Source organism: Quercus lobata, chromosome 3 (assembly GCF_001633185.2).
Source record: "Quercus lobata isolate SW786 chromosome 3, ValleyOak3.0 Primary Assembly, whole genome shotgun sequence".
Taxonomy (NCBI): Eukaryota; Viridiplantae; Streptophyta; class Magnoliopsida; order Fagales; family Fagaceae; genus Quercus; species Quercus lobata.
The window spans coordinates 24,044,209-24,067,069 of NC_044906.1; the positions used below are offsets into that span (position 1 = coordinate 24,044,209).

At 31.7% G+C, this 22,861-nt stretch overlaps 2 protein-coding genes across 2 annotated transcripts; one reads left to right on the top strand and one right to left on the bottom strand.

Annotated features, from left to right (window-relative positions):
* The first annotated feature begins 11,974 nt into the window (after positions 1–11,974).
* LOC115980608 (F-box/kelch-repeat protein At3g23880-like) lies at positions 11,975–13,240 on the top strand. Its single transcript, XM_031102839.1, has one exon. The coding sequence runs from the start codon at positions 11,975–11,977 to the stop codon at positions 13,154–13,156; it is 1,182 nt and encodes a 393-aa protein (XP_030958699.1). The 3' UTR covers positions 13,157–13,240.
* A 4,403-nt stretch (positions 13,241–17,643) lies between these two features.
* Positions 17,644–22,108, bottom strand: LOC115979277 (guanosine deaminase). Its single transcript, XM_031101261.1, has 5 exons — positions 21,828–22,108; positions 20,269–20,328; positions 19,589–19,779; positions 18,193–18,297; positions 17,644–18,089 (listed from the first exon to the last, which is right to left on the bottom strand). The coding sequence occupies exons 1-5, from the start codon at positions 21,841–21,843 to the stop codon at positions 17,901–17,903; spliced, it is 561 nt and encodes a 186-aa protein (XP_030957121.1). The 5' UTR covers positions 21,844–22,108; the 3' UTR covers positions 17,644–17,900.
* Between the last annotated feature and the right edge of the window lie 753 nt (positions 22,109–22,861).

Below are 22,861 nucleotides of genomic sequence, written 5' to 3' on the forward strand. Positions count from 1 at the left end.
GAACACATGTTCGTGTTAAAGTGTCTAATGAGGATGCATCAAGATATCGGGGTAAGAAGGGTTACACAACACAAAATGTGTTGGCGGCATGCTCATTTGATTTAAAATTCACATACGTATTACTAGGTTGGGAAGGAACTGTTTCAGATTCAAGAATAATAAAGAGTGTTTTAACTAGAAACTATAACTTGAAAATCCCACAAGGTAAATTTAATTCAAATACGTATTAAGGTGTATTCTTTATAATTAAAAAATTTGTATTATATAATCAATAGTTGTTATTGTTTATTAGGTAAATATTATCTTGTTGCAGGGATACATGAATAGAAGTCGTCTGATTGCACCTTATAGGGGAGTGTGTTATCATTTAAAAGAGTACGTTGTTCGTCCCCTTGAAAATGCTAAAGAATTGTTTAATTTACGACATGCGTCATTGCGTACTTTTATTGAAAGAGTATTTGGTGTATTTAAAAAGAGATTTCCTATCATAGCAAGTACTATAGAGCCTAATTATTGTGTTGACACACAAAATGAAATCATTTTAGCATGTTGCATACTTCATAATTATTTAATGGGTGTTGATCCTAATGAAAGTCTTATTGCTGAAGTTGATGAAGAGGTTTTGCATTCTCATCATGAACGTGTGGCCCCTACTCCAAGAGAAGATGATGAAAGACATTGAAGAAGAATTTTCATGAATGCATAACATTTAGGTCTAAGTAATTGAAACATAGCATAGTCTTAAATGACATGACAACAATAAACCCAAAAGCTATCACATTTGGACATAGTTTTGCCACATGGTTGATGCTATATAATCTCTTATAATATCTCCTTACCTAGCATCCTCATCATCTTCTCTTGAAGTAGGGGCCACATGTTCATGATGAGAATGCAAAACTTCTTCATCAACTTCAGCAATAAGACTTTCATCAGGATCGACATTCATTAAATAGTTATGAAGCATGCAACATGCTAAAATGATTTCATTTTGTGTGTCAACACAATAATTGGGCTCTATACTACTTGCTATGATAGGAAATCTCTTTTTAAGTACACCAAATGCTTTTTCAATAACATTGCGCAATGACGTATGTTGCAAATTAAAATTTTTTTTAGCATTTTTAAGGGGATGAACAAAGTACTCTTTTAAATAATAACGCACTCCCCTATAAGGTGCAATCAGACGACTTCTATTCATGTATCCCGTATCAACAAGATAATATTTACCTAATAAACAATTACAACTATTAATTATATACTACAAATTTTTTAATTATAAAGAATACACCTTAATACGTATTTGAATTAAATTTACTTTGTGGGGTTTTCAAGTTATCGTTTCTAATTAAAGCACTCTTTTTTATTCTTGAATCTGAAGCAGTTCCTTCCCAACCTAGTAATATGTATGTGAATTTTAAATCAAATGAGCATGCCGCCAACACATTTTGTGTTGTGTAACCCTTTCTACCCTAATATCTTGGTGCATCCTCATTAGACACTTTGACATGAACATATGTTCCATCAAGTGCCCCAATACAATCCTGAGATTAACATTATCTCTCATAAACATTTACCTTAAAAATATATTTGTACTAAATTGCTATCAAATATAAATTATATGTATGATATATTTACCTTAAAATATGGGTTGAACCTACTACTTTGTAGTATTTCAAGTGGCACTTGGGTTCCATCAAGCTGTCGAAGGAATTGATCTTCTAACATAATTATTGATCTTAACACGTTATGAAAATGACAAATAATGGTCTCACCTGAACGACAAAAAAAGGACATTGTACGAGTCGTCTGATTATGTGCTAGCATGTGAAGAAACTTGCCAACTTGCTCTTCAACTATGGCACGCTGTGTGACTTGAAGATCACCATCTTTCCGCAAAATGTCACATAGACCTTGAAAAGCTTCTGGACCCATGCATATTACATCATAGCATTTTTCACTATTCCTAAGTTGAGACATTATTTCATCACGAACATTTTGTCTTTCTATGGTTGATTGTGTAGGAATGTGGGGAACACGTCTTCTTTTTAGTCATTGCCTTTGATGGATAATGTAACACAAATAACGGCATGCAGCATGAACCAAGGCTAGTTTCTGCATAAAGTCCGAAAAAATTATGGTCTTAAGTACCTCATCATTCAAATTTATCTAAATAAAAAAATAATTATGTTATTAGTCCAACTTAGAAAATTATGGGCACATGTTCTAAAAAAATAGTTACGTTATTAGTTTAACTAATTATGAATGTGTTACAACTAATCTAAAACTAAAACTATTAAACTATAAACATTAATTTTGTTTGGGATTCAAAGTGTTAAATTATAACATTATCTCTCAAAGTACACGTACATTAATGTCTTTAAGAGATAAATTGTAACACTATCCCACAATAATTTCATGTTATGCATTACCATGATAAAAATAAGCACAATACTAGTCCCAAGCATTGTAGCTCTGCTATAGAAAAGACGTAAATATTATAGGAAAAATTGGCCTAACAATTCATCCATACTCTAGTATTGAGAAGTTGGTATCAAAGAAATGGGACGCAAATAGATTTACTGGAATTTCTTTCTCCTTTCTCACACTAATAAATTTTGTATAGCTTACTTCTCATCATTTTTTGGGATGCCCTTTTTATTATTGCAAACAAGAATTCACTAAGTACAAACTATTGACCATTTGTTTGATTTAGTTATATTTTTATTAACCTGTATTGGCTAGTTTAGCTTATGGTAGCACCTTGGGTTTAGTTTTTGTCCAGCATTGTTTCCCTTAGCTGATCTTAGTTAATCATCTGTGGGTGCAATATGCTTCCAAGCCTATATTTGCATTTTCTTTTGTCTGATTGAATCAGCCCTCCCAAGTTTGGCAAGGCCAATAATGTCTCTGGATGCCAATGAGGATGCTGTCATGGGTGCTTTGAAGCAAAGCTTAGTAAAATCTCTACCCCCCCCCCCCCAATCTTTTGTAAGGGGCATATAGTTTCACCCACTCATTTGCTTAGAGATCAGTTTGAAGCTTTCACGAAAATGATAACAATCTAGTCATATCACATGGTTGTTTCATGTAACTTACAGAATACATACCATGTTCCAACATACTGAATACAAGGTAATGAAAGGGAAATATATTTTTTTTTTTTTTTGAAACAATGAAAGCAAAAAAATTGAAACAATTGAAAAACTTTTTAATAGTAAATAAATTGATGAAGTCAAAACAATTGAAAAACTCACAGTTGCGATTAGCAGCAGCATGAGAAAGGAGTAGCAAAGAGAGAGCAAAAATATCGGTACAGTTGGTTGAGAATAAAGAGGGCTAAGATTCAAGGGGTAATTTAGGAATTTCAATAAAATTTTCATTAAATCTAAATCCATTCCCTCTTATTCCTCCCAATTTGAAGGGAACAAAACTTTGAGATTTTGAGGGCTTAGGAGGGAATGAGCATTCCCTCTTAACCATTTCATTCTCTCTCACCTAAACTCGCAAACAAAGAAATAAATTTTTCATTCCCTCCGTTAAAACTCCTAAACAAGAAAGAGGGAAGAATATTCTAAAAATATTATTTTCATTCCATTCCCTCCTCCTAAACGGAGCCTAAATGGATTTCATCATTGGAAGGCTGCAGAGATTTGTATGAAAGCTAGACGTAGGGGTTGGATGTTCCCTGAACATGGGCCTACTCGCAGGTTCATAGTTTCATTTGACATGAGTAATGAGGTATTCCTAGAGACACCGCTTCCTACAGTAGCATGTGCAATTGGTTTCATTAGGAGAGGATATTGCTGTTATCAATGATTCTGTATCCTTGACTGTAGAATATCATGATACTAGGAATTTAGATATCAACTGGTTTGATATCTGGGTGATGAGTAGTGAAATTGGTGTTGAAAGGACTTGGACTAAGAAATTCAAGGTCGAGGGATCTGGGCTTGCTTTTGATGATAGACTTTTAGAAATTCGAGAGGATGGGTTAGTTCTTTTACATAAAAATGATGGAAGCTTGGCAGTGTATGACCGCAAAACACAAGAACTAAGGAAATTTGCAAAATATGGGAACCATTTTTACGAGTCCCTCGCTGTTAGTTACAGAGACACTAGCTTTTATGAATGTAGGAGGTAATATAAGTGAGTAACAAAACCAATTCATAATATGTCTATGGCCTCAATGGATTCTTTTATGGTGTAAACCTACAAGAATATTGTAATCCATTTCAGTGATATTATTACAGTTTTTATGAGCTATGCATTTTTCTCGAATGTGCGTAGCCTTGATTAACCTGTGCTGTGTGTTAGGCTTTTGTCATGTCATATCATGTGCATTGCCTTCAAAATCAAACATTTGACTTACTAATTTTGTATTGTTTCAGTTTTGGGGCACCATACTAGTTACAAGGTCACCTTAAAAAGTAACCTAGTTCTCATCTTTGCAATTTATATAAGCAGTAACTAAAATTGAATTAGTCAGAATTTGGTTTTATAGTTTGGTGAAAAATAATAATGTTTACTGAGAAATAATATTTTCACAACATATTATAAGTAACAAGCTGTTATTAATGGATAAAAAAGTAATGTCAGTAATAGGTCCAAATTAAAACCAATAACAACTTGTCACATAAGGTTTGTTATGAAATTATTGTGAAATGTAGTTCTAAATGTTGATGGTTTGAATTTTGTTAGGTCATTCCAAACACTTTATCTTAATAAAATAATAGCTCCAAATTCACTCTTCACTCTCCAAAAATTAAACCATAAAAACAAATTAGAAAATCAAATTTCCAAAAGATAGTAGAATAATACATGATTTTTATGCCCCTACTGGGTAAACTAGATTGTGATTTCAGAATCTTCTCGCTCTAGAGTAGTGAAGAACTCCCATGACAATTGATAATGCTCGTGCAGTTGAACCAACAATTGGCTTTTTAGTTATTATTATTATTATAGCTTCGCCCCAGTGTTTTCTCTGGGTAAGTGATTTTTCTGAATGTCAAGGAAACTAAAATAGGTCAATACATGGTAAACTTTGTGTTAGGACATATGTGAATTATGTTAAGAACATGTGTCAATATAGTATTGGCTAATCTTTTGACAAAACGCACTTTACTTGTTATTAGGTAGGTCTAGAATGTGTTTAATGTTTCAAGAAATAAGGTTTCAAGTTCAAGTGTTAAAACCATGCAAGTCTATCCAAGAATCAAGTGAAGAAGTACTGGATTTTAAAACTCGACAGCTAGTATCTATTGAGGTTTAAAAGGTTGTTTAAGCCCAATGCTCAACAACTGCTTAATAGATAGGGTATCTATCGAGATTTAAGAAATCAGATTTTCAGTTCTGATTTTCATCCTATCCTTGTATAGATGTTTGGTCTTTCTTTTCTCATAACCCTAAACATATATAAGGATTATTTTAAGGGTCGTTACGGCTGATGCACCTCAATGCAAAAGTTTTTCACAAGCATATTGTGAACCGGAGACATATGCCCTAGTTCATCTTTCTCTTCAAAAAGCTGCTGTGTTTGTACACCGTAGAGTTTTATAACCAAGGAGTTTCGTGACCTTTATCATGTGATGAACTGAAGAACTTTGCAACCAACATCCTTCTCAAGTTGGTGTGTAAGCCACATACTGAGATCCGTACATCTAATTGGATAGTCACGTATTGGGAGCCGTGCATTGAAATGAGAGATTACCACTGCAAAACAAGTCCAATTGGGCCAGTATTGAGGTAAAGGTTCAACTGTAGGTTGGTATAAGGTATTGAGATTTCTTTACTTGTAACCGCTTGTTATGATAATAGTGAATTTTTAAGAGTGGTGACCTTAAAATCACCCGGTAGGGTTTTTGCCGTGTAGGTTTTCCCCATTCATAAACAAATTACCGCGTCAATTTATTTTCCACTGTATTTTAATTTAATTGGTGATTTGTTTGTGTTACCACGCTTTTTACATACAAATTGAATTAATTAATTAACTTGGCTAATTCATTAGTTAATTCATCACAAAGGGTCAATACATTCTTGGCCTATCACTTTGCTTTTGTCTTCTCAAACACTTGATCTGCAATAATAGCTCCAGAACTATCAGCTTTTTTGATCTCCAAGTGAGCCTTCTGATAAAATCCAGTACCCCTTAATGCATCTGCAATGAAATCATCAAACCCAATTGCTATAGCTGCTTCAACTTTTGCTCCATAAACCAACCTCTGCTTAAAAAGAAAATATTAGAAATGTAAGGTAATGTGAAATAAAATAATAATAATAACAGTGATCCTCATTAAAAAATAAATAGAGTTCCAAAATATCAAAAAATATTGTAGATGCACATCTCGTAAAAGAATGAAGGTGTACCTTTTGAATTATAGAAAAAATATAAATTCACATTCTTGTACATGCTATGTTATCTTTTAACTAAAAAAAGAAAAAGAAAAAGGTTATCTGAAACAAAGGAATTCGGTGTTTGGTTTCTAAAAAAAAAAAAAAAAATACAACAAAATATGTGTGGAAGTTTTATTTTATTTTTTTAGAGATTTTTAACATATGACGTCTGCAAATTACAATGTCACCAAAGAATTTTACGATCAAATCAGGTCCAAACTTCAGATTGAGTTCAACAAGAACCAGCTTTCTGATAAGCTCCGCAAGTTAAAGAGAAACTACAAAAGAGTTCTTGAAAAAATCAACCCAGACAAAGAGTTTTCTTTCAAGACCGCACATGAACAAGACCGCCAAAGATATCTTTAGTAGGGGGATTTGTGTTTCAAGACTCAGTAGATTTAAGGGGGTTTGGCTTACCTCCAGCTCTTTCTTTTTTTTAAAAAAAAAAAATCTCATTTTATTTTAATGAGAAAATGCCACATCACCCACAAAATAAATAAAATGTGGAGATTAAAATCCGTTACCATTTGCTATTGTTATTTAAAACAAAAGGAGGTGTCCAATTAAAAAAAGTACTAAAGGTAAGCCAAACCTGATCTAGAGTTATATATTTCCAACAATGATTAAAAAAAGAAAAAGAAAAAGAAAAAGAAAGTAAAGTAGAGGAAGAGAGGGTTTTTGGGTTCTGTTAATTTATTGTTGAGTTGGTTAATTGAGTTGGAAAGCACTAATTGGGCTTGTTGAGTTGATTAATTGAGTTGGCCAGCACTAATTGGGCAATTTGGGCTAGCTAAGTCAGCAATTTTAGCTTAACACATTTTTATTTTTTTGAAAAAAAAAAAAAATTGTGAGTGATATACTGATATTGTCCCTGACCACCATCTGACAAAATAAAAAATTAAAAAGAGACTATTTCAAATGTTGGGAAGGTAAGCTAATACCTTGAAGAGATTCCAATTGAGTATTGGACCAATATAAGACTTAGCTTCTATATATACTAATCACATCATTTACACCTGAATATTACAGCATAAAAGTGTTTAGCTTGTTTCAAGGTTCAACTCATAAGCTTATTGACTTTTATTCAAAGATTTTGGCACAATCCTATCCTTAATAAGATTTTAGTAGGGTCTAAAAGAATGAGTTGTACATGATGAATTATTGAAAGAACATTTACTCTATAAATAACATAAATTCACCTTCTCTTGCACATGGTATTTAATGATTTTTTAAAAAAAAAAATAGGATATGGTATGACCCCAAAAAAAAAAAGAAAAAAAAAAAAGCGTGGAAGTCATGCTTGGTAACACGATAAAACAATTGTAAAAAATGTCAAAACAATAAAATGCCTTTTCTGTTTTGAATTCAAATAGCAATAAACCATTGAATTTGTCTATGATGCACATTCTTGGCATAAAAATTGCATTTAAGATCATAGTTGTCACAAAATTAGAACTAGTCTTTTTTCCTTTTATTGACCTAAAAATAATTAATAAAAAAAATACACCATTAAATTACGAATATATCATACTTAGAAAGAATTTAAATGCACGAAACACTTATTTCAAGAAATCAAATTTGCCATTATCCATCAATTGATTTTATTTCCATTTATGCCAGAGCCGGCGTGCAGTATACACTAGCTATAGCTGTCAAAAGCTTTGATCATGCATGAAACAATTCTTATTATTATAAATAGATTTGTAGCACCTTCTTTGTACCATACAGTTTTCATCCATGTTAACTTCTCTCCATCTATATTTCTCAAAAATTATATTTATCATCCATTCAGATCACAATATCGGATCAATGATTTACCAGAATAGAGCTTCATGTTTAATCTGAAGTTAAACAGGGTAATGCATGAATATAGCCCTGGAGGTTTCAAGTTTGGTGAGTTTTTAATATTGCTTTTTGTAATCCAATTACATGATTGCTAGGCTAAATACCTCACATTTATTTTTTTTTGAGTTTTTGTTACAGGTTGGAGTTCTTATATCGAACAATTACATTATGCGTTTGAGATGATTCAACAGTTGCAGCAAACAAGAGCATCATGCATAAAAATCTTCTACCAAAAGAATATGCCTGCTTCAACAATAATTAAATATTGCATAGCTTTTACTTCTCACCCAATGGTCCAGTTGAAATGCATCTTTTGTCTTCAAAAAGATTTTTTTTTTTTTTTTTAAATGTCAAGATGTAACTGTCACATATATCAAAATCTCAAAGAATAGTGTCTGTTTATGAAATGATGTTTTATTGATTTTTCAAAACCTCATGAAAGGTTATTGTAATTTTGTTAATTTTGAAATTAGTTGTACTCTTAGAGAATGAGAGATGTAAATTGAGTTGCTGAAAAATATTTTTTTTATTAAAAACAAATTCGTTCTTCGTCTATTATTGCATATAAAGCCATGGAATTCAATGTATGAGAGGGTAGAAAATCTTGCATCCCCTTGTTTCCTAAGAAAATGAACTTTTTTTGGTGTATGATGTACATGTTAGGAGTTATGTCTATTATTATTATTATAAAAATAAAAAATAAAAAGGGGGAGATTTTGAGACAAAATTTTGATTTTCGTGGAGTGGAATGCGTTATAAGAAATTAAACTTCCCATGGCTTCCTCAGAAACTTTACGTGGAATTGAAATTCTGAAGGGCTTGCTCAAGCATGCTTTAGCAGGCCTCATTAATTGCTTGAGCAGCCCATAGGCAGCACTTATGTTTACTACTGCTCATTGTTACAGAGCTCTTGCTTGAGCAAGATTCTACGTATTGGATTCAACCAACTAAAATCCTAACAAATCGGATATTATTTATAACCGAATCCATAAATTTATGTTTTTGTGCTTAACTCGAAACCTTTTATAGATGAGATGAAAATTCTACAGTACACACTTTTTTTTAATGTACTATACGGACCTCGTCCTTTTCTTTTCTTATCTTTTCTTTTTCTTTTTTTCATATATATCCTACCCAATTTTAATTGTTAACACATGTTATTGCCTTATTTAATATATATTTTATTATAATATATGTCTGTAGAGATTAGGTAGGTATGATATGTACCTAAAAGAAAATTTGTGTATTGTAGAATGAATGATCATTCATGAGATAGTTTTTTATCTTTAATTAGTTTGATATTTTACAAAAATGTAAGATATAGGGAAATTATGTAATCTAATGATAGAATTATTGAAAAATGCATCTAATAAAAAGTTTTCAATTAAATGATACGAGTCTTTTTAAATATACAACAAAAATTCACAAATAATTACAACATTCCCAAATTAGTTTACCAATTCAAACTTGAACTTAAAAAAAAAAAAAAATTAAATTGAAAATTGTGGTAGATCCACGCATGAGGTGGAATGTTAATTTGAAATTATTGTGAATCTTTATCGTGTCAATAGCTTTACTGAAATTGTATTGCCCTTATAGCTTTATTGAAATTGTATTGCCTTAAAAAAATTGGGAGAGATGCAGCGTAACACGTTTGTACGTAGGTGGTCCATATGGACCCGAATCCAGAAACTAAAATAAGGAAGGACAAATTATTTAAAGTGTGTGAGTTGTTTCAATTCGTAAATTTCTTGGCTTCTTGTTATAAATCTGGGAAATGGGAATAATCCTGTCCTTAATAAGATTTTAGTGAGGTGTAAAAGAATGGAGGTGTACATTATGCATTATAGAACGAATATAAATTCACCTTTTTGCAGTTTTTTTTTTTTTTTTTTAATTTATAAAGTTTCAACATATGACATCTAGTTTTGATGATTTTACTTTTTATCATTAAACCAAAATACTTATCGATTTTTTGTGTAGGAGATTTAATTACAGATCTCTTATACTTTCTTGCAGATGGTACATTATGTTAAAGAAAGTAATATAACAAAAAATGTGTGGAAGTCTTTTTTTTTCTTTTTTCCTTTTTTTAATGGAAGTGCGGAAGTCATGCTTGGTAATATCATAAAATAGTTATAAATTTTTTTCTAGAAACAAATATTTATAAAAATGGTAACACAATAATTTTTTTTTTTTCCTGGTAAGAATTCAAATAGCAATAAAACATTGAATTTATCCACGATGCACATTGTTGGCATAAAAAATTGCATTTGAGATCATGCTTGTCATTTACTCAAAAATAAGAAGAAGAAGAAGAAAATATCATACTTGTCACAAAATATATAAGAGCTATTCCTTTTGCTTCACAATATTCACAATTACAGGGACAAGAGCTTGCAAGCATAAGATTGAAGAACTATTTACATGCCTAAGGATCTAAGAGACTAAAAAACCTAAGAAACTACACTACTAGTCCCTATAAAGTGCGGTTGAATGTGCTATGGTTTAGTGCTTAGATATGTATTATGATTTGTGCTTTGTGTTGAAGGGGCCTTCTTGTAGTGTCAAGTCTTCTATTTTATAGGTAAGGATGGTGATTTTTTCCAACCCATAACCACCCCACTAGCAAGTGAGGGGCGGTTAATTGCAGAAAAATAACTTCTAAATTTCCATTGTAATGAAACATAGGGATGTAATCAGGAGTTGAATTTAAAGGGGTGAAAATATAAACCCAAAAACAAAAAATCATTATAAAATTCTAAATAAACATCCGTTTAGTATTGACAAATCATCAACAAAGACAAACATACAAAATCATTAATCACATATTAAAAAGGGAAAGTTGAAATGCATCTATTGTCGAATAGGGGTAAAATTATTTTGTTTAAATATTTTTAATGGGTAAAATTTTTTGTTTCAGTAAAATTGTTAGATAATTTTTTTTAGTTTTGTAATTGGTACTTAAAATGATCAAAGATATTGTTTGGCGTGGTAAAAGTTTATTCTTCTCAAAGGAAAAAAAAAAATTGTGAAAGTTTTTTTTTTTTTTTTTTAAATGACAAAGGAGAAAGGTTTATAAATAATAATAGAAAACCTATTACTCCGTATTATTTATCGCGGCGGAACGAAATACCTAGCAAAACAAAAAAGTTCCCCCTTCGTCCCTGTGTGTGTGAGTCTGTGAGAGTCTTTATTTCTTTCCCCCGGCCCATCAATACCTTCACCTAAAATCGCTTGGAATTAAAAACAAAAGACAAAAGAAAAACCCACTGATTTTATTTATTTCCATTTGCTCTTTCGCCAAAGTAGTAAGCAGAACAACAATCGGGAAGTTGCTGCGAGGTCAGTGTTTTTCCCCTCATCTATCTTCTTCAAGTTTTCCATTACAATTTTGATTGTTTGTCTCTTAATTTGTTCGGTTGCGAATGATGGGATCTTTTTTTGCGGTTCAAATATGAGATGGGTTTTTAATTTTAAGGCTTAAACAAACATACGGAGTCTTTTCAATTGCTATATATGTGTTAGGATAATTTGTTCAAATAATCTGAAAATTTACACTATCAAAGACAAAGTCATCATTACACGCATTATTGAAAGATAGATACTTTTTAAATATTTTCATTGTCACTCACATTCCAATCCAAGTATCTGAAACAAAACTTGACTTGTTATTAGTCCTTATAATCCTCGTTGAAATACACATGCAGCTTCTATTCTATTCTAGGCCAAGAAAATGTTGCGCCACGACCTTCCACAAGATGTGGTAGTGGAAATCCTAGCAAGGTTGCCAGTGAAATCCTTGATGCGATTCAACTGCGTACATAAATCCTGGTATGCTCTTATGAGAAGCCATCATTTTATCACCAAGCACCACAAATTTGCCACTTCTAACAATCTGGGACGCGGTGTTGTCTTTAAATATCGGACGTCCAAGGGACACCTGTGTGTCTCATTGCTGTCTAATGATACCCTAGAGGTTTCCAGAGATGTAGATTTATTGTCATTGTTCCCAGACAAGATTGACGGCCTACACTGTATTTATGGTCCATACAATGGAATATTTTTTCTGCAAGGTTTATATAAGGGTGAAAATGTTGAGGATTTAGTGTTGTGGAACCCTGCCACAAGAGAATCAAAGGTGCTTCCCGAAATAAAGCGAAGCCGTCGTTATGATTCAGGAAAAAAATTTTGCTTCAAATTTGGCTTCGGAATTGATCCCAACACCAATGATTACAAGGTGCTTAGGATTGTGGACTTCTATGGTCGCCAGCAACTCCAATTTGAGGTATACAACCTTAGTACCGATTCTTGGAGAGTGATTGATAGTTCCCTTAGCAAACTTTATAACATATACTCTCCTAGTTTTCCATCATACCTAAATGGATTTCATCATTGGAAGGCTGCAGAGATTTGTATGAAAGCTAGACGTAAGGGAAAGCTGTTCCCTGAACATGGGCCTACTCGCTTGTTCATAGTTTCATTTGACACGAGTAATGAGGTATTCCTAGAGACACCGCTTCCCACAGTACCACGTGCATCTGGTTTCATAGGACAGAATATTGCTGTTATCAATGATTCTGTATCCTTGATTGTAGGATATTGTGATACTAGGAATCTAGATATCAACTGGTTTGATATCTGGGTGATGAGTAGTGAAATTGGTGTTGAAAGGACTTGGACTAAGAAATTCAAGGTCGAGGGATCTGGGCTTGCTTTTGGTGATAGACTTTTAGAAATTCGAGAGGATGGGTTGGTTCTTTTACATAAAAATGATGGAAGCTTGGCAGTATATGACCGCAAAACACAAGAACTAAGGAAAATTGCAAAATATGGGAACCATTTTTACGAGTCCCTCGCTATTACTTACACAGAGACACTAGCTTTTATGAATGGAGGAGGTAATTTAAGTGAGTAACAAAACCAATTCATAATATGTCTATGGCCTCTCTATGGATTCTTTTATGGTGTAGACCTACAAGAATATTGTAATCCATTTCAGTGATATTATAACAGTTTTTATGAGCTATGCATTTTTCTCGTATGTGCATAGCCTTGATTTGCCTGTACTGTGTGTCAGGCATTTTTCATGACATATCATGTGCATTGCCTTCAAAATCAAACATTTGACTTACTAATTTTGTATTGTTTCGGTTTTGGGGCACCATACTTGTTACAAGGTCACCTTAAAAAGTAACCTAGTTCTCACCTTTGCAATTTATATAAGCAGTAACTAAAATTGAATTAGTCAGAATTTGGTTTTATAACTTGGTGAAAAATAATAGTGTTTTTTGAGATAATAATTTCACAACATATCCTAAGTAACAAGTTGTTATTAATGGATAAAAAAGTAATATCGGTAATAAATCCAAATTAAAACTAATAACAATTTGTCACATCATATTTATTATGAAATTATTGTGAAATACAGTTCTAAATGTTGATGGCTTAAATTTTGTTAGGTCATTCCCAACACTTTATCTTAATAAAATAATAGCACCAAATTCATTTTCCAAAAATTAAACCATAAAAATCAATTAGAAAATCAATTTTCCAATAGATAGTAGATAATACATGATTTTTATGCCCCTACTGGGTAAACCAGGTTGTGATTTCAGGATCTTCTCTATCTGGAGTAGTGTAGAACTCCCATGGCAATTGGTAATGCTCGTGCAGTTGAACCAACAATTGGCATTTTAGTTATTATTATTATTATTATTATAGCTTTGCCCCAGTGTTTTCTTTGGGTAAGTGACTTTTCTGAATGTCAAGGAAACTAAAAAAAGTTAATACATGGTAAATTTTGCTTTTGTATTCTCAAACACTTGTTCTGCAATAATAGCTCCAGATCCATCAGCTTTTTTGATCTCCAAGTGAGCCTTCTGATAAAATCCAATACACCTTAATGCATCTGCAATGAAATCATCAAACCCAATTGCTATAGCTGCTTCAGCTTTTGCTCCATAAACCAACCTCCGCCTTAAAAAGAAAATATCAGAAATGTAAGGTAATGTGAAATAAAATAATAATAATAATAACAGTGACCCTCATTTAAAAATAAATAGAGTTCCAAAATATCAGAAAATATTGTAGACGCACTTCTCGTAAAAGAATGAAGGTGTACTTTTTGAATTATAGATAAAATATAAATTCACATTCTTGCACATGCTATGTTATCTTTTAACACCCCCACCCCCCCCCCCCACCCCCCCCAAAAAAAAAAAAAAAGTTATCTGAAAGAAAGGAATTTGGTGTTTGGTTTCTCAAAAAAAGATGAAAAAAAGAAAAAAGAAAAAAGAAGAAGGAATACAACAAAATATGTGTGGAAGTCTTTTATTTTTTATTTTGTGAGATTTTCAACTTATAACGTCTGCTTCTAATGATAATTCTTTATCGTCAGCCAAAACACTAATCCTATTGTAAAAGTCATGATTGGTAACATAATAAAATAATTACAATTTTAAAAAATTGCAACATAATAAATGTTTTTTTTTTTTTCTGATAAGAATTCAAATAGCAATAAACCATTGAATTTGTCTCCGATGCACATTGTTTGCATGAAAATTGTATTTAAAATCACAATTGTCACAAAATAAGAGTTAACCTGTATTCATTTTATTGGCCTAAAAATAATTAGTAAAAATTACACCATTAAATTACGAATATACCATACTTAGAAAGAATTTAAATGCACCTAATATTTATGTTAGGAAATCAAATTTGCCATTATCCATCAATTGATTGCATGTCCATTTATGTCAAACCGGAGTGCGGTATACAGTAGCATATAGCTGTCAAAAAACTTGATCATAAAGCAATATTTATTGTAAGGACAAAACTTAGCTTCTGTCCCGCTAGATTTGTAGCACCTTCTTTGTACTGTACAATTTTCTCCATGATGAAGCTTCTGTCCCGCTAGATTTCTAAAAACTTATGAGTATGTATCATTTATTCAAATCACTATATATCAGATCAATGATTTACCAGAATTGAGCTTCATGTTTAATTTGAAGTTAAACAGGGTAATGCATTAATATAGCCCTGGAGGCTTCACATTTGGTGAGTTTTTCACCTTGCTTTTAGTAAATTTAATTACAAGCTAGAATGCATGTTAGGCTACATACTCACATTTATTTTTCCGGGTTTTTTTTTTGTTATAGATTGGAGTTCTTATATCAACTCATCCCGTTATGCCCTTGGGATGATTTAACAATTGTAGCAAAGGAGAGAACCTTCCATGAAAATCTTCCACCAAAGGGATTCACATTTTTCAATAATTAATAAATCATGTATTATCCATGCAAATAGAGATTTTTTATTCTTTTCTTAATCGAATAAAATAGGGGTTGAAGGCAATCTGCCATGATTTTCTTACATGAACATAATCATAATAACTACTCTATTAGTTACAAAACTTGATGACTTACTCTATTAGTCCCCTCCACCCCCCCTCCCCTCCCCTCCCCTCAATCCAAACAGACCCTTAAAATTTCAAATTGATGCCTTACTGCATACAAGGCCAAAACAATCTCCACATAAAAAATTAAAAATAAATAAAAATAAAATAAAAAAAATCAAGCCACAACAATTGAGGGTTGCATCATATTATTCACGAACGTGCACTATCTTTAAGAGTTAATTTCCAATACATTATACAATTTAATAATTTTATATTGGATTAATATTTTAAAATAGTATTATTTGATAGTATATATGTTCTTTTTTTTTTTCTTTAACATACATCAAATATCACATTAATTAGATGTTATTTAATCATAAATTCATGTTTTGTATATAATTTTAGAATACAAAACCTTAAAACTTAAAACAATTGATCATTATGATATTTTGCAAATACGAAGAATATAAAGAAACAATATAATCTAATAATGATTTTATTAAAAAAATACATCCAATAGAAAAATTATTAAATGTTATACATTGATATAAATTATAGCAAATATAACTTGAATCTTATCCTATACGTGTGTGTATATATGTATATGTGCATTGTGTTTGAATTTCCATACGTGCGTGCATTCAATATATATATATATATATATAATCATCTTATACCACTTCAAAAAATAATAAATCTGAAAATGCACTAATCATGATAACTTCTCTATATTCAGAGGTATTGCCAAAAAATTAGCAATTAGCGTAAACTGTGCACTAAGCCGTGTAATATATGTTCCTCAAAAAAAAAAAAAAAAAACCTTATAATATAATTTTAACATGAAGAGTAGAAAATTGGATTGAAATTTTGCTTAAACAACAAGAGATCCTCCTGTTTATAGATAAGAATTGCACATAATTGGTAATTGCTTGGAGTGTTTGGTAATGTTGTTCTAGTAACGTTGTTTGTATTTTTTGAAAATACGTGTAAGTGAAAAAATGTGTTAAAATACGTGTAATGTTGTTTAAACACTAAAAATCGTTGTTTAAATACCTTACTAAACACCCCTGCATATCAGTGACGCTTGTATAAACATGGTTTTAGCTCAGGTCATTCGATTGTAGAATATCGTAATACAAATATCCATTTTGGGAACCACTTATTTTGTTAAAACTGAAAACTTTTTACCGAAAGTATTTTAGATAAAGATAAGAGTTAGTTAAAGTAATACAGTAAGACCTATAAATAGTAGCAAAAATAAGCTAAATAGTAAAATAAGTTAGTAAAAATAATCTTTGGCAAATGAACCCTAGCTTTTATGAATGGAGGTAATGTGAGTAACAAAACCAATTTATAATATGGCTATGGCCTATCTATGAATTTTTTTATGGTGTACACCAACAAGAATATTGCAATCCATTTCAGTGATATTATTTCAGTTTCTATGAGCTATGCATTTTTCTCGTTTTGTGCGTAGCCTTGATAAACCTGCATTGTGTGTGCTTTTGGTCTTAGCAATTTGTGTGTGTGTGTGTGTGTGTGTGTGTGTGTGTTAGGCTTTTGTTATGTCATATGTGCATTGCCTTCAAAATCAAACATTTTGTGTTGTTTGAGTTTTAGCCTTTGGGGCACCATACTTGTTACAAGGCCACCGTAAAAAGGAACCTAGTTCTCACCTTTTCAATTTACAATAGCAGTAACTAAAATTGACTACCTTTGCAATTTATATAAGCAGTAACTAAAATTAAATTAGTCAGAATTTGATTTTATAACTTGGTGAAAAATAAGTGTTTTCTGATAAATAATATTTTCATGTATCCTAACTGACAAGCTATTGTTAATGGATTAAAAAATAATGTCAATAATATACCCAAATTAAAATCAATAACAACTTACCACATAAGATTTGTTATGAAATTATTATGAAATGCAATTCTAAATGTTGATGGCTTGAATTTTGTTAGTTCTTTCAGAACATTTTATCTTAATAAAATAATAGAACCAAATTCATTCTCCAAAAATTAAACCATAAAAATAAATTAGAAAATCAAATTTCCAAAGGATAGTAGATTATACATCATTTTTATGCCCCTACTGGGTAAACCAGATTGTGATTTTAGAATCTTCTCTCTCTGGAGTAGTGCAGAACTCCCATGGCAGTTGAACCAACAATTGGCTTTTTAGTTGTTATTATTATAGCTTTGCCCCAATGTTTTCTTTGGGTAAGTGACTTTTCTGAATGTCAAGGAAACTAAAAAAAAAGTCAATACATGGTAAATTTTGCTTTTGTCTTCTCAAACACTTGTTCTGCAATAATAGCTCCAGAACCATCAGCTTTTTTGATCTCCAAGTGAGCCTTCTGATAAAATCCAGTACCCCTTAATGCATCTGCAATGAAATCATCAAACCCAATTGCTATAGCTGCTTCAGCTTTTGCTCCATAAACCAACCTCTGCTTAAAAAGAAAATATCAGAAATGTAAGGTAATGTGAAATAAAATAATAATAATGACAGTGATCCTCATAAAAAAATAAACAGAGTTCCAAAAACTAGACCTTGATTCTTGAAAGATGGATAGCACCAAAGCACATTGGACAAGGCTCACAAGATGCATATATCTCACACTCTGAGAGGTCAACTTTCTTCAGCTTTTTACAGGCCTAAGGGAGTAGTCCATTCCAAGTATGGGATCAATTTGTGTCAAAGAACAAAATAAGATACTAGAAAGTTGATAAACTTTCAAAGTCCAGAATGAACAGGAGGAATTGCACGCATGAAAAACTTAAAAGAGAAAATTTAAAAACATATTTAGAATAAGCATTATTCCAATAGCCACAATGTCATGTAAAGAAACGTGTTAAAATCATATGCAAGTTACCTTGATCTGGATTTATTATATGCATACCCATGCTTATAATCAAGTAATTGTTTTGGCAACCTTACTATAAAAACACAAACCACCAAACACAAATTTTTTTAATTTTTATTTCCCCTAACTTACTGATTGAGAACACTCAACACTCTTAGATATTGAACAGATGAGAACAAACAGACCCAACAAACAGATGAGAACAAGAAAATGCTTTATTTATTATCAGTTTCCTTCACTAACCATCATTTTAAAAAACTAAAGGGGAAAAAATGATTACACATGGTTCAGACCTTTGTTTAATGAAGGTTAATTTTGGGAAAGCTCCAGCATGTAGGTGCTCAAAGAAGATGCTAACATGTTAAGGGCTGGACCTAATTCACTGGTAATGTAAGACAACGTATTTTCGAAGATTGTTTTTTCCTATTTAGTATGTACAATAATTTACTCCCACAAGTCCATGCATTTGAGAATTACAATACGATTTCACAATTCCAAAAGTCTCAAAATTTATACATCAAGAGAGAGAGAGAGAGTGAATGACAATGATCGAACTAAATGTTAATGATTAAGCATTTGTAATATAAACAAGATTATTTATATGTAAACTTGAAACAAAGCAATACAAACCACTTATTCCTAACAATATGACTATACCCTTCTTTTTTCTTTTTCTTTTTACAAGTCTAAACCATCATTTCATCAACATCATCAAATGAGAATCAATTTGAAGCACAATGCAAATGGAAGATCTACCAATAAATGCTTCTAAACAATTATAGCAACACGCATTTGTGTGTGTGAGAGAGAGTGAGAGATAGACAGACAGACAGACAAGGTATTATGGCAAGGATATGTTGACTAATACCAAGTACCTGCTCTTTTCTAGGATATTTTCAACTTCATCCATCAACGGAAGATTTTTAAATAAGCTTTTAAAATTCATATGATTATCAATAGCATCTTTTCCTTCAATATAAACATAAAATTTCAATTGAAAAACTCCTAGAAAACTGACACCACCATACTCCAAGTAATCAAATAAACCCCCACAAGCCAACAGGATAATTTCTTAGTCTAACCTCTCTTATTGCAGTAACCTCTGCATGTGCAGTCGGGTCAGTGTTTCTCAAAACCATGTTGTGGCAACTTACAACTACCTCATCATTATGAACAACAACTGCACCAAATGGGCCTCCATCTTCACAGTCAACCCCTTTATATGCTTCTTCAACCGCTTTGGTTAAAAACTTGTGATCTCTATCCTGTACAACTGGTTGGACAATCACAAGGAAAGGACACCATGATAATGTCACAAGACTAGGTGTAAAGAGTTTGCAAATCATTACTCTATTGATTGAAATAAACAGAATAAATGTAACCAATCAGTTGGTAGACTACATATGAGGCTGATGAAATTACTTGTCAAGATATAATTCTTTTATAAAAACATTTTTCCACAAATACACTGATCAAGTAAAAAACAGCTCTTTAAAGATGATTACCAGCTGATGAATGGTAAAAATGGGCTCAAAAAAGGGTCAGAAAACGTCTCCATATAGAGTCAGTTTGTGGTAATGAAGACTAAAAGTAAAACTATAATATGGTATGATGTCATGTATAATTCAAGAAAAAGAAAAATAGTAACTAGACCAACTGACTTGATCACCAAAAAGTATATGATCAGCCGTAAATACGCTAATTCTTAAATCTTCTTTTCAGGGGTGGGAGGAGATGAGATAAGAGACAACTTTGAAATTACCTTCCTGATAGCCAGAAAATGCAGAAGCCACAGAAATTGTTCCATCTTTAGCTTCCAGCACTATGAACAGAAAGAGGGCAAAAGACAGTAGGTAACATCAACTAAAAAGTTTTCCATATGCATAAAACATATATCAACAAAAAGTATCATCATCTAATAATTCCAAATTTCAATAAATATACTGTTTTAATCAATATGTATTGCTAAAAACAGTTTGAGGGGAAAATTAACAATCAATTAAAACCAAGACTGCTAGTCTAACCATTTGCAGACTCCAATATATAAATAAAAACACACACAAGCCAAAATTATCCTCAAACGGCCATAGGACGAGAAAACAATAGCTAGGTGGAACATGAGGAAGAAAAGTTCACAAAGACACACAACAGTAGTTGTGTGCAATTTCCTAAAACAGACTAAGAGGACTCAAGGAATCCCTTGGACTGGCATATTCCTATCTCTCACTACCCATTTGTTCTCAGACCAGAAGCAATTTGCATAATTTTACATCCATCTCATGGTAGCACCATCCATAATAGGAGTACCACAGAAACTATGTTCCCTCACTCCAAATATCAGAAACTCACCCATTTCAAATTTCAATAATAATGTCATTTCCAAATTTTACTATTTATGGAATTTCTTTTCCACACGGCCCCCTTTTCAATTGAAGGACAAACTCAGTCAACTGATCAATAAATATTTTGTAGTATGTCCTTTTCAATTGTTTCCAACCTACTAGATAACCAACGCCAGAATTTGAAGAAAATATGCAGGACACTTCTCTTTGACCTTTCTTATACAGGGCCATATTAAAAAAAAAAAAAAAAAAAAAAAAAAAAAAGGAAAGCTAAAAAGTACTTATCAGAAACGAGTTTTCAAACATGCTTACCACATTGTTTTACTTTTATCCCTCACTTCTCGGAACAAGAATTAAAACTAATAAAGAAAAAACTAATTTTGGTACACGTTAAGCAATATCCAAAAGGCACTTTCTTTTATTCTTGAGGTACATCAAATGATCAAAGCAAGTTTTGCTTCCAAAGAGAGAGAATTACTTTCAAAGTGATAACCAAACGATCCTTAGTGAAATTACCACACACACACCATAAAAGTACAAATAAGTTAAAGGGTGAATGAAATTACTATGCCTATCATCTATGCTAATACCCAGAAACAGATTTGCTGGAAAAAGTAGCAAACAAAACAGACCCAACTAAAATTCTAACACTTGATTTCCAAAAATCCAAAGAACCATAGCTTGTGATCACAAATTATGCCTAACAACAACACAAACATACACAAATGCAAAATCAAATACAAACACAAACACAAACATGTATGTATCATGCATGCATACATCATACATACATGCTATACATCATGTTGATGATAATGGATCCACATGGCAACTCCCATAAAACAAAACTCTAGATTATAATTCAAGAGAGAGAATGAAAACCAATATAGACTGCAAAGTTAAGAAAGTTCATATTTTACATGTAGAACAAGAGGAGGAATAAATTAAAACAAAGAAAAATAGTTGTACAGAAACTTACCATTGGCCTCCTCCATGATTGGAACTGAGAAGAATGAGAGGGAAATGAAGGATTTAAGAAAATGGGTAATCAAGAAAAGTGTTGAGAGAAAATAGGAGAAAAAGAGATTGTGTGAAAAAGAAGACAAGAAAAACTGGTCCACGTATTGTACTAATATTTATATAGTTTGGGGAGAGAGAAAGACAGAAACAGAGAGAGAGAGAGAGAATGAGAACTGGGACGAGGTTCTTACTTCTTAATAGTCTAGTCCTAGCTACTACCTTGTTACTTTGTTAGTTAGAATCACATTTCCTATGAATATACCAAAGATTTTAAAATTTAGAATGAGATTTATGGAATCGGGTTTTTCCACGTTTGGAATTCGATTTCCCACTAACCAAACAGGACCTACAGTAAATAAAAGTAGAAAAAAAAAAGAAAAGTAAGTGCATGTGAACTTGTGAAATGAGTGCTAATTAAATATTGCCAAATGGAGAATATTACAGTTGACCAACCAAGCCAAGGGTGTGACGTGTGAGAGTGACAATGATTGTTGAGAACTCTCTAGTGGGGTTGGATTTTTATTTTTAATCTTTTTTAGGTGAATTTTGAGATAAAAATTCAAACATGAACATGTGTTTGTAACTTGCAAAGCCAGAAATGATTGTTTCATTAAGACAGACACAATTGAGCAGAGTTTAGTCAATTATTCAGTTTAAAAGAATGAATAAATATGACACGAGAAAAAATAAATATGTTACAATTAAATATTTTGATATAGTAGATATATCTAAATAGTCCATCCATTTTTATATAAACAAAGAAACGTTACTTTGTTGAACTAAACTTATCTTTTCTTCTCCCAAAAAAAAAAAAAAAACACTAAACTGATCTAAACTTATCTTGATTTTATCATTAGAGTGTCATTAGTGAACTCCAAAAATTTGTGTTAGTGTTTTTGTAGTTTAAAACCGACCACCATTCTAACATTTGTTTTTTCTTTCCAAAGTATTTTACTTTTTACCTCCTGCAATTGGTAAAAATTTTTAATTTTT

Excerpts from the sequence above, each read along its gene's own strand:
- LOC115979277 (XM_031101261.1), bottom strand. Across the intron at positions 19,780-20,268 it reads ATTTTCTGGCTATCAGGAAG|TTGTACAGGATAGAGATCAC; the intron begins GTAATTTCAAAG and ends TTGTCCAACCAG. Across the intron at positions 18,090-18,192 it reads TCCATCTTTCAAGAATCAAG|AGGTTGGTTTATGGAGCAAA; the intron begins GTCTAGTTTTTG and ends CTTTTTAAGCAG.
- LOC115980608 (XM_031102839.1), top strand. The coding sequence starts at position 11,975 with ATGTTGCGCCACGACCTTCCACAAGATGTGGTAGTGGAAATCCTAGCA.